Here is a 13,250-nt window from a genome sequence, read left to right on the forward strand (position 1 = left end):
TTTAAATTAACTGCCCATGAGTCATGAGTTTCATCCCACCATGTTTCAGTAATGCCTATGATATCATACTGCTCCCTTGTAGCTATTAATTCAAGCTCCCCCATTTTATCTGTCAGGCTTCTTGTATTCGCAAGCATACATTTTAAGGTTTTTACTTGTCTGTACTATTATCTTGTATTCCTGCCTTTCTACTCCAATTGGTTTTAGTCTTTAGAAGTTTTCTATTATCTGTATTTAATATGGGTGTCTCACTGCTTGCCAAACTCCCACCTGCCCCCATTCTACCTCCATGACCCCTTGCTATTTCCCCATTCCTATCAATTCTATTTAGTTCATTATCTGTTTCTTGTCCCTCCCCTCCGTCCTATACAGGAGGGCTCTGGGCATGTGGCGGGTACCAATCTAAGGGCCCGCCGCAAAGCGAAAATCACCGGAAAGGGGAACCGGCGATTTTCGGCGTGCGCGCATGCCGGACTTGCAATTCCCCCTTCTGCGCATGTGCGACCTCCGTTCTGCGCATGTGCAACCTTGGACTTCCCCGTTCTGCGCATGCGCAGACATGGCGGCCCCCTTCTCGGTACCGCCAGATCGCAGAGAAGTGGGGCCCTGCGGTGTATTGTTTTAAACACATTTTTCACTTAGACTTATTTCACTTAGAATCTATAACAACCTAAGGCATTTAGTTGTGGTCTTTTGTATCTACAGTATTCTCTTTTTGGATAGAACACCTCTTCTCTTTGCGATAATCATACTACGTATTGTTTTAAATGTGACATTAATTTTGAGTGACAAATATTATTTTGTCAGGCCACAGGACTTTGTAAAAAAAATGTTTTAATACATTTTTTTTTTGTACCTCCTTTATTTTCAGCTTTGGGAAGAAGACCCAGAAACCTTCCTAGTGATTGTTAAAGGGGCTGGAGACAAAGCATTTTGTGCTGGTGGAGACATCAAAGGTGAGGCCTTAAAAATCCCAATTAATTTGAAATCTTTCTGCTAGGAGTGTGAGTTTGCCAAGACTATTTGGTAAGAGCTTTTAGAAAGCAGTATGTATGTTATTCGAAGGGGAGTCTGACAGGGGAAATGCTTTGCAAGTGCAACGTTTTTAACTCTTCTGCTACTGTAGGGCATTGATATCTACTGAAAGGCACCGATACCCAGAAGTCCCTGTGTAGCAATATCTCTATTTTGGAGAACATTGAAGTCCCATACATTTTAATGTAGCAGAATTCTTCTCCATCACAGGGAAGTCAACTTCACAAAATACGGAACAGGGGCTAGAGTATTTCTACAGAAACATTTGAACAAAAAAGAGAGAGGTGGTGTATAATTAGCGCTAAAGGAATTGGTGATAAGAACTCTATAGGAGTACCCCCTAGTGGCGGGGTAGGCTGCCTGGTGGTGAATTGATTAGTACAAATCAGAGAAACATATTACAAACAGAAAAGAAAACCGGTGCCGTACAAGTCCAATTTATGAAATTCTGGAAGTCCAGTAGTGTGGAAAAGTGTCCAAATGCAAAAACCCTTCTGATCCTTGACTATCAGATGGTCAGATGCAGTTCCACCGTGCGTTCCGTGATATGTGGAGAAAACACAGAAAGAAATATAGTGCAATATTGCCAACAACTGAATTAAGCTGATGCTGACTAGTGACATAAAACAAAGACTGACATGACATGAAAAACAATACAGAACAACACAACACTACATATAGACAAACAAGGCTGAAAAAATATAAAAAGCTAATTTAATATATAAGTAAAACAACATAAAATGGTTAATGTGTGGATGACTGAGAGACCGCCGGTCCGGTGGGTTAAAACCGGAACCCTACTCGCAGGATAGTGAAAGTGTACAGGCAATGGATATCGTCCGCAGATAGGTACACAGTCCTCCTCCGGTCACACTGGAGCGTTCCTGGGGATACTCCTGCGTTGCCACGCGTCCCTGGGGCGGATGTTCCGTCACTGGGGGGGGCCTTGAGGTGGAAGACTCTTCTCGTTTACGATCCACGTCTGTAGGCCCTGCTAACGAAACGCGTAGGGCAAAGTTCAGAGCTTAATCTGACAGAGTGACCTGAGCAGAGCCTACAGACGTGGATCGAAAATGAGAAGAGTCTTCCACCTCAAGGTCCCCAGCCTAGTGACGGAACATTCACCCCAGGGACGCGGGGCAATGCAGGAGTATCCCCAGGAATGCTCCAGTGTGACCGGAGGAGGACTGTGTACCTATCTGCGGACGATATCCATTGCCTGTACACTTTCACTATCCTGTGAGTAGGGTTCCGGTTTTAACCCACCGGACCGGCGGTCTCTCAGTCATCGCACATTAACCATTTTATGTTGTTTTACTTATATATTAAATTAGCTTTTTATATTTTTTCAGCCTTGTTTGTCTATATGTAGTGTTGTGTTGTTCTGTATTGTTTTTCATGTCAGTCTTTGTTTTATGTCACTAGTCAGCATCAGCTTCATTCAGTTGTTGGCAATATTGCACTATATTTCTTTCTGTGTTTTCTCCACATATCACGGAACGCACGGTGGAACTGCATCTGACCATCTGATAGTCAAGGATCAGAAGGGCTTTTGCATTTGGACACTTTTCCACACAACTGGACTTCCAGAATTTCTTTTTTGTTTCTACAGAAACATTGCTGTTTAGAGTGATCTTTACAAATTAACACTTTCACTCTTGCACATGTACAAAGATGGTGATGGCTAACCTGTAAAATGTAGGTCCGCTTTAGCACACCATGGTGCCTGTCCCCGCCAGTATCTGGCATAATGGTTCTAACTTCTCATTGCGATACTCAAACCATGTGACCTCATAAAAAAAACCTCTCCCAGTGTGTGTGTGTGTGTGTGTGTGTGTGTGTGTGTGTGTGTGTGTGTGTGTGTGTGTGTGTGTGTGTAGAACAGATGCCAAAAAATGTGGCAGAAGGAGCAGTTGTCTCATTGACCTGAGAGAGGGGCTGAGGTAAGGGGGCGAGGTTGGATGAATCTAGTTTGGCATGCTCAGCTCTTCATCATAGTGCCCATAATCAAAAGCTTAACAAAAATTGCAGGAGTAACTATCTCACAAAAAAAACGTTCCGGCACACCACTTGAAAATGAGCCTAAGGTTTGGTACACATCATTGATCAAGTTTATCACTTAGACAGTCAAAGTAAGACGTTGTTACAGTAATGGCACTTATTTTTATGTAAAAATAAATAAATACAAATCTCTAAAGAAATGTTTAACATTTTCAATTGTTCTGCTACTCTGTATAACTTGTGGTCTCTGTTATCAAAATATATAATACAATTGTTGTGCAGATACGATTTGCACATTTTGATTGTCAAAATTAAAAAAAATTGCACTCGAGGGAAAGGTAAAACAGCTCACAACGCCAAAACAATTTAAGTATTGCACCTGTGTTCAGAGGACAAGGTCTCATTCTGTCACTTGACCCTTAGATATTATACATTAAATGCCAACTGAGTTCTCAACATTTCTTTTTCCCATTAATTGCAGCTCTGCTTTGTTATTTATAGAACAAAGAACACCTTTATTCATTGCTCAAACAACTTGATACAGTACTTTGATTAGGACATATAGAGAACAAAGGAAAACAATCTTTCTAAGTCCTCTGTGGCTGTATTTTTGTCAAAAGTGATTTAAGATTGTAACGTCATGTTTGTATTTTAAAGTGAAAGCCCCCCTAGTCTGTCTTTAGTTCCTGTTCAATATTCTGTATTGAAATCTTCCCTTTGCTGGAGTTCAGCTCTATTCAAATGAATATTGTAGAACTACCATTTTCTCTAGATGTTATCACAGCCCACCAATAAAGCATTAAATAGCATCTACAATTAATTAATGTATCCAACAAATAGAGTTTACCATTTCACCAAGTGTTAACTTTATGGCATATCGAATAGGCGACTTAAAAAATATTTATTTCACCTCTTATTCTTTGTTTTTAAATAGTTTATCATGCTCTCTCACTTGAAGACTCATGTTTACTGTAAATCATTCAACACTTTTAAAATTTAGAACAATATTGATTAAATATTTACCTGTATCATATTGTAATATATATATTTTATGCTGGGTGTTTTAAACTTTGATTCCAATCTAATTTGTATTAAATGGGACATCTGATCTCGGACGTGCTATTAGAGGGTTGGGGTTCCTTGCAATGCATCTGATCTCAGACGCGCTATTAGAGAGGGTTGGGGTTCCTTACAATCCATGTGACCTCAGACACGCTATTAGAGAGGGTTGGGGTTCCGACCAATTTCACAATATAATTTTAGGGTTCCTTAACCCCAAAAAGTTGGAAATCACTGCATTAAGAGATGGTGCTTCTAAAAGTGCTTAATTTGGTGAATGTCTAATTGGTGATCATTGAGAAGATACAAGCTACATCACTATTCAATTGTGAGTTTTATCTCGTCCCTTATCAGCTGTCACTGAAGCAGGGAAGACCGGAGGTCGGCTCGCACAAGACTTTTACCGCGAAGAATACATTCTGAACAATGCTATTGGTAAGTATTTCTCATGCCGTTCTCGGTTCTTAACATGGCCAGATCTACTGTATATAGACAAAAGTGCTGACCGCTGCTCATCCTGAATACATTGCTACCACCCCATGTGCGGCATGTTCTTATGGAGAACGTATCTGCTTTTTTCCCCTTTGTGTACAGGTATATGCATGCACACGTATACGTACATGCATACGGACACACACATACATACACGTGTGTGTGTGAGTGTGTGTATGTAGAAGAACTTAAGTGCTACAATGAAAAATATCAATAAGTGTATATCTTGAAACCACAACACAAATAACACAAACTGTGTATTAAACAATCTATATGTGGAGGTGTAACCTTTGTCTGACTTTTCCCTAATTAATGCAACCAATTAGGTCCATGACCCCACAAAAGCCGACATGTAGAACTGTGAAAGAATGACCTAGGCACAGAAAAAAGAGAAAAGGGGGGAAGGGGAAACAAACAGAGTAGTATGTCAAAGTGTAACGCGTGAATCGTGGGAGATACACTCACAATTAGATGGATAAAATGAGCCTGTATCCAAATTAGTTGGATCTGCAACGCTGTCTTGTTGTCAGGAATTTTGGGACTGGATTTTTCTCCTCACTTGTTTTTTGCTGAAGGGTCAGCACCATCTTGGATGAACTGCCTCTCAATTGGACACCATGGAGGGATGAAGATGATAGGAAACAGATCTAGTGTAACAGTGTTTATTTAAAAATATAAAACCCTATAAACATATACTGTAGTTTATCCACTCTCATTTCATGTCATAAAAAGGCAGTTGGAGAGTTTTTAATCAAACTGAGTGTCTCACACTCAGTTTGTACCCCAATCAGCTAGTACCGCCGCATCGGTAGCGCCACTGCAGCGTTTGTCTCCTTAAAGAAATCCATGTGGAACCAACAGGACGTAACAAAAATGCAAATTTTTAACGTCTCAATACGCACCATTTTACTGTATGGTTCAGAAACATGGACACTACTCAAAAGCAATATGAACCAACGCGAACGATTCCAACTAAGATGTCTACGTAACATACTCCATGTTACGCTACGAGACCGATGGAAAAATGAAGATGTACGGTTAGCCTGTCAAAACCAATCCACATTCGATCAGTACATTAAGCGACAAAGACTTGGGTGGTTTGGCCACGTCTGCCGTATGGACATCACCGGACTACCATACCAGTGCCTCAACACCACACGACCCATAGGCTGGAAAGTGGACCGACATGCTCCAAAGAAAATGTGGGCAAACCACGTGGCACAAGATCTCAAACCGCTCCACTTCACAGTAGCCGAAGCCCAAAAAGCCGCCCTAAATCGAGAACAATGGCGCGGAATCACTAGAGACGTATTGAACATCCTGCGCATCGCTCCTTACCTTATAAAAGATGAAGCAATGTCGTTTACGGAGTATATACCATATACCATATTCAATATGCTATGAAGCCTTCCCCTACTGTAGAAAATGTGAATGCCATTCATTTTAACAGAGCGAATCTCTTCTAGTAAGAATGAGCATTTTTCTAACATATTGAATAAAGTTCTTAGGAGGTATGGATGAGCACGTAGTTATAATAATATAATAATTTTTCTATACAGTGTGGAAGTGTACGCAGCGCTGTACATAACATTTTGCAGGCATTATCATTCCCTGTCTCGATGAGCTCACAACGGAATTGTTTGTCTTGATGCACCGGGAGATAAAGTGACTTGCCCAAGGTCACGAGGAGAGCTGACACTAGGTATCGAATTGGGTTCACCCACTTCTTTCTCCAACGTGCCCCATAAGGAATTGGTGCAACTGTGGCTGCAACTAACGACAATTATTGTAATTGTTTTTTTAGTGCTACTAGCTAAGAACTACACTTTGAGCAGGTTATTGAGGCATATTTGCAGTTTTTCTTGACTTGTATTTGGTTGAGAGAACATTTGTCATGAAAAAAGTAGAAATATGATATAATTTTCAGTAAAATATCATGGAGTCCCTGTTAAAAATAATAAAAGTTGGTCTTGGTGTATTTTGTACAGAAACAAAACATCTAAGGTGAGGTTTGTAATACCTGCTCAATGTGCTAGTTGACATACTTTACATTAGTGTGTTACAGGGATGTTATTGTTAATTGGCCATTTTAACTTCAGTAAACAGACTTGTCACTGATATTCGCTCAATCTACTGCTGCTTGGGGATTGCACTATTAAAACACATCCTTAAAATGTGTAGCAATCCTCTTCATCCCTAGTCTGTATCTTTGTAACAAACTGGAAAGATCAAATGTGTTACACTGTCGTACTTTATTCAGAGAACATGCATATGACTCGGTTCGACTTTGCTAATTCTAATTACCTCTTGTCTTAGGTACCTGCACAAAACCATACATCGCGCTTATTGATGGAATTACAATGGGAGGCGTAAGTAAAATTCTTATATAAAAATTATATAAAGCTGGCATTTCATGGTTATTGCAGGAAATCGATGAACAAGGGAATGTTTGAATTTTTTTTATATAATATATACTATATATATATATATATATATATATATATATATATATATATATATATATATATATATATATATACATATATATATATCTCCTATTTACTTAGGGAATGTCAGTACACTAATGTCCCGTTCAGCAATATCACAGTTTATTGAATAAGCCCCTATTGATTAACGTAAACGTGCCAAACCTATCGCGTGGGAACTCCCATTTAAGGAGCTTATTCAATAAGGTGACTTGATCTTCAATTCTTTAACCCTTTGAGTGTGACTTGACTTAGCCACCATATCAGGGGTGTCTGGCATTTCAGGGGCATTTGCTGAGGGGCCAAAAATGCATTGCAGAGAATGCACATGTAGTTTCTGTAATGACAACTGTGTTGATATAGCCAGCAGATGGCAGACTTGTCTCTCTTACAGCTGTTCTATGTTGCAGTCCCACTAGGCAGCATTTTGCCGTAATATGAATAACAGGAACTACATCACCCACTCTACTATTTTATTATGTCTTTATTTAAGATACGTTTAGCAGCTTTTCCATTCGAGGCCCAAAAGCTACAACAGTTACAGAAATGTGGGGTTCTGGCCTAAAAGAAATGCAATTTGATGGGAAAGTACTGATCTTGGTGAGACTTTGAGGTATATGATCTGTGAGACTTTGAGGTATATGAGGCCGCTTATGCCAAAATCTGTGAGACTTGCAGCAAATCAGTGCAAGTCGATAGCCCTGCAGCTGCCATGGAATACAATGCGCACTGTACTGTTTTTGAATGTCGCTGAGGAATGGATACTGAAGCTCTTTAGAAGCTGCTTGCTCAGGGATGCTGATTTATGAAGCTGTTCATAGACCTTTAACAATAAGTGACCATTAACCAGCCCCGTAGAAAAAAAAAATAATCATATTTTTACATTTTGTGGGATTTTACGCTGAAGTATTTAACCAGGGAGCAAATGGCTCATCAGCGAATGTTATATATTTGTTTGGATTATTTGTCTGGACTGCCTCTTATACAAAGTCTTCCTTAAACATTATGGGCCCTATTTAATATGCTATGTAGCAACTTTCCTTGTAAAGAAGATTTTAGTCCCCTGCATTTGTTTGGAGCCGATATCTTCATCTAACACAAACATCAAGTGTCAATACGGGTTCACGTCAATTTGAGTTAACGCTGAAACGGGTTGAATAACCCGTACTGGCACTTGATGTGCCGACATGAGCCCCTTCACAGCATATTGAATATAGACCTTTGAAACTGATATATTGCAAGACCCTCTGGTTCCAAAAGGGCTGTTTAGAAACAGTAGTTTGAAAACCTATTGCTTTTCAAACTATAGAAGCTGATTATTTTGTTCCAAAGGCACCATATGTTCATCACAATGATCTGTGGGGGTTGTGGGAGGTGACTGAGAGCCAATGTGTTTAAAGAAAAAAAAAATTGTTAATGGAGAATGTTGAAGAACACGCGTGTAGAATGCATATTCTGCTGACATCATCAAGAAAACATTGGTTCACTTGCAAGAAGCTCCCTTTCTACCATGGTAAGGATGATTTATAAACCTACTTGTAACAGGGGAATCTAGAAGACCCCTTTCTGTTCCAATTCCTGTTATGGGGTGCCGGTATTTCCTATGCTTGGAAATGTCCCGATCACGTGACGTGAGACATTTACATGCATTAGAAATACCGGCACCCCATAATGGGGCCTGTATCTCTGGAAGTAGGGGGTCCCCGGACCTCAAATCAATGTGGTTCAGCTCCGGAGAACCCGTGCTATACTGTTGCGGCCCCTTTTATCCTCCTACATCCCCGAATTTTGTTCGGGGATGTTTTCCGTATGTCACACACTTTGCCGCGTTCAGCCGCATTCATGGCTAGACAGCGCTAATAGCGCTAAACAATGAAACCGCCCGCGGCGCCTAAAACTGCCGGAACATGCCGCATCTGCCCGCGGTTTTAGAAATCGTGTTGAAACGGCCGCACGAGGCCAAAGGCGGCCACCACTGTATTACTGTAATGTTTAAAATTAAATAAAACCCCCACGATTGCCAGTGAGCGGTGCGCAGTTAGAGTGACTGATTCAGCCTCTCTCTTACTGCGCGTCTATTACAGAAAGGCAGACCCCGGTAGGACTCACACAGCAGGGACCCCTCTGTGTTAATCCGATGGGCCATTAGTCTGCCGGCAAAACTAGTGAATATATCTCAACCTACAAGCGGCATAACAAACATTTACCCAGGTAAATGTTCGAATAACGGCCGCTGCATCTGTACAAGCGAGCCAATCGGTAAGCTTATGGTTGCTCACTGGCAGCCATCTTTGCAGCAGGTTGTATGTATTCTGGTATAGGAGAGCCCCAATCTTGCGCTACCCCCACCTGGTTCAAATCAGTCAACAAAAAAAAAGGGGTGTGTGTATTTTAAGTGTATTTGCAGCTTTAATTCTTGCCAACCAAACGCCCATCATTAGATTAGTGACTCTTTGCTCCGGCTCTCACTGCTGCTTTTGAGTCTCTTACCATCTGTCTTGGGAGCTGATTTTGATGACATTTACTGGAGCAAAATAAATCTGCTCGTGGACAAACATCTGTCAAGATTAAAATGTGGTGAAGCCGACGTGAAAATAACGGCAACATTTTAAAGCCTTAGACATACTTAGCAACACATTGGATATACAATACAGAGAACACTTAATAATCCTAATGAGTGTTTCATACCTGAATTGCTTTAATAGCTTTTCAAAATACTGTATAACCTAGACGTCAAACTCTAAAAGCACCAGATAAATGCTCAGTGTATACTGCTTTTGTGCAGTTGGTTAAAAGTTCATATCTAAATAAGCAGTAATTCCAATGTTGCAGAGATTAGAGTTTAGCTCTAAGGAACGTATTGCAAAAATCTCAATAGTGGCCATATGCAAGACCCCGCAAACAGGATTCTACGTTTTGTATTGTATTGTATGTCTTTATTTATATAGCGCCATTAATGTACATAGCGCTTCACAGTAGTAATACATGTGGTAATCAAATAAATAACAGATAATATAAATAACAGATCATGGGAATAAGTGCTTTAGACATTAAGGAAGAGGAGTCCCTGCTCCGAGGAGCTTACAGTCTAATTGGTAGGTAGGGAGAACGTACAGAGACAGTAGGAGGGAGTTCTGGTAAGTGCGTCTGCAGGGGGCCAAGCTTTATATATCATGTGTTCAGAATGTTCACAGTGCTATTCATATGCTTCTTTAAGCAAGTGTGTCTTAAGGTGGGTCTTAAAGGTGGATAGAGAGGGTGCTAGTCGGGTACTGAGGGGAAGGGCATCCCAGAGGTGCGGGGCAGACAGTGAAAAAGGTTTAAGGCGGGAGAGGGCTTTAGGCCTCGGACATAGTAAGCGCTTAGGTGCTGCTGCTCGCTCTTGCTTGCTGCCGCTCGCTCTACCAGGAGCTTTTTGCTGTCCTGGAAGAGGAGACACAAGTGTTCTTGGGAGGCGGGTATCACTGTGTGTGTGTCACTTGGTAGCCGTCAGTGTCTGTGTGTGTGTGTCACTTTGAAGTGGTCTGTGTGTTTGTGTGTCACTGGGGAACCTGTGTGTGTGTGTGTGTGTGTGTGTGTGTGTGTGTGTGTATATTTTATAATATTTTAAAAATTAAAAAAAAGACATGTGAGAATAAATTATTTATTAACATTGTGCAACTTTGATAAATATATTCACACGCGCACACACATACATACATACACACACACACACACACACCACACCACACACACATACACATACATACACACATGCACACGCACACATACACACACACATACATACACACACGCACACGCACACACACATACATATACACACACATACACACACACACACACACACACCACACCACACACACATACACACACACATACATACACACACGCACACGCACACATGCACACGCACACATGCACACACACACACACACGCACACACACATACATACACACACATACATACACACACATACATACACACACCTATACACACACACACATATATACACACACATGCACACACACACATGCACACACACATGCACGCACACATACATACATGCACACACACACACGCACATACACACGCACATACACACGCACACACACATACATACACACACACGCACACACATACATACACACGCACGCACATACATACATACACATACCTATACACACACACTTACACATGCACATATCCACACATACACACACGCACGCATGCACACATGCAAGCACACACACGCATGCACACACACATGCACAGACACACGCACAGACACACGCACAGACACACGCACAGACACACGCACAGACACACGCACAGACACACGCACAGACACACGCACAGACAGACACACACACAGACACACACACAGACACAGACACACACACAGACACAGACACACACACAGACACAGACACACACACAGACACAGACACACACACAGACACAGACACACACACAGACACAGACACACACACAGACACAGACACACACACAGACACACACACAGACACAGACACACACACATATATATAGATACACATTATATATATATATATATATATAATCACACACACACACACACACCACCTTGCTGCCACCACTGCTCCGGGACACAACCCCTTCCTCCTCTTCCATCTCCCGCACATGCAGGGAGGCAGCCACAAGGATCGGGACAGAAGGGGGACACATCACCCACTCCCACCCCCCCCGGCGGCGCAAGCCCCCTCCATCTCCCGCAGGCTGACAGCCACAGGGATCGGGCAGAAGGGGGCACATCAACACAAACTCCCCCCCCCTGGCGCCAGACAATAAGTACCCCGTTCATATTTCCCTGCTCGTCCTTTCATTGGATGCTGATGCGTCACGTGAGCGGAGTCAGCGTGTGAATTTAAAATTTCACTGTCGGCTCTGTTCAAGCGCGCCTCAGCAAGCAATGGAAAGCATGCGCGAGCCCCTACTAAAGCCGCTTTAATTGCGGCTGTAGGGGCTCAGTGGCAAGCATCAGCAAGCGAAAGCACGCTTAAGCAAGCAAGCACTAACCATGGCCTGGGCCTTAGATACAAAGGGGGTAAAAAGAAGACATCCTTGAGCAGAACGCAAGAGTCGGGATGGTGCATAGTGAGAAATTAGGGCTGAGATGTAAGGAGGGGCAGAAGAGTGTAAAGCTTTAAAAGTGAGGAGAAGAATGGAGTGTGAGATATGGGATTTGATCGGAAGCCAGGAGAGGGATTTCATGAGGGGAGATGCTGAGACAGATCTAGGAAAGAGTAGAGTGATTCTGGCAGCAGCATTTAGGATAGATTGTAGGGGAGACAGGTGAGAGGCAGGAAGGCCGGACAGCAGGAGGTTACAGTAATCAAGACAGGAGAGAATGAGGGCCTGAGTCAGAGTTTTAGCAGTCGAGCAACAGAGGAAAGGGCATATCTTTGTTATATTGCGGAGGAAAAAGCGACAAGTTATAGAAATGTTTTGAATGTGAGGGGCGAATGTGAGAGAGGAGTCGAGTGTGACCCCTAGGCAGCGTGCTTGGGCTACTGGGTGAATGATCGTAGTTCCAACAGTAATGTGGAAGGAGGTAGTAGGGCCAGGTTTGGGAGGAAGTATGAGGAGCTCTGTTATTGCCATGTTGAGTTTAAGGCGGGGGAGGGCCATCCAGGATGATATAGCAGAGAGACATTCAGAAACTTTGGTTTGTACAGCAGGTGTAAGGTCGGGTGTTGAAAAGTATATTTGTGTGTCGTCAGCATAGAGGTGATATTTAAACCCAAAAGATGTTATTGGGTCACCTAGAGAGAGTGTGTACAGGGAAAAGAGAAGAGGTCCCAGGACAGAGCCCTGGGGTACCCCCACAGAGAGATCAATAGAGGAGGAGGAGGTGTTAGCAGAAGAGACACTGAAAGTACGATGGGAGAGGTAGGATGAGATCCAGGATAGAGCTTTGTTCCGAATTCCAAGAGTATGGAGAATATGAAGGAGAAGAGGATGGTCCACGGTGTCAAATGCTGCAGAGAGGTCGAGTAATATGAGCAGAGTGTAATGACCTCTGTCTTTGGCAGCATGGAGGTCGTCAGTTATTTTAGTGAGGGCTGTTTCCGTGGAGTGAGCAGTGCAGAAGCCAGATTGTAGAGGGTCTAGGAGAGAATAGGTGTTAAGAAAATGGT

The 13,250-nt window shown here is 42.3% G+C and overlaps 1 protein-coding gene across 1 annotated transcript in view; it reads left to right on the forward strand.

Annotated features, from left to right (window-relative positions):
• Nucleotides 1-13,250, forward strand: part of HIBCH (3-hydroxyisobutyryl-CoA hydrolase) — a 99,015-nt gene that overhangs the window by 17,243 nt on the left and 68,522 nt on the right. The window contains exons 4-6 of the mRNA XM_075608371.1: nt 872-956; nt 4,450-4,530; nt 6,904-6,956. Coding sequence (XP_075464486.1) covers nt 872-956; nt 4,450-4,530; nt 6,904-6,956 — 219 coding nt within the window. The remainder of the gene's footprint in view (nt 1-871; nt 957-4,449; nt 4,531-6,903; nt 6,957-13,250) is intronic.

This window comes from Ascaphus truei, chromosome 7, assembly GCF_040206685.1.
Source record: "Ascaphus truei isolate aAscTru1 chromosome 7, aAscTru1.hap1, whole genome shotgun sequence".
In the NCBI taxonomy this organism is placed as follows: domain Eukaryota; kingdom Metazoa; phylum Chordata; class Amphibia; order Anura; family Ascaphidae; genus Ascaphus; species Ascaphus truei.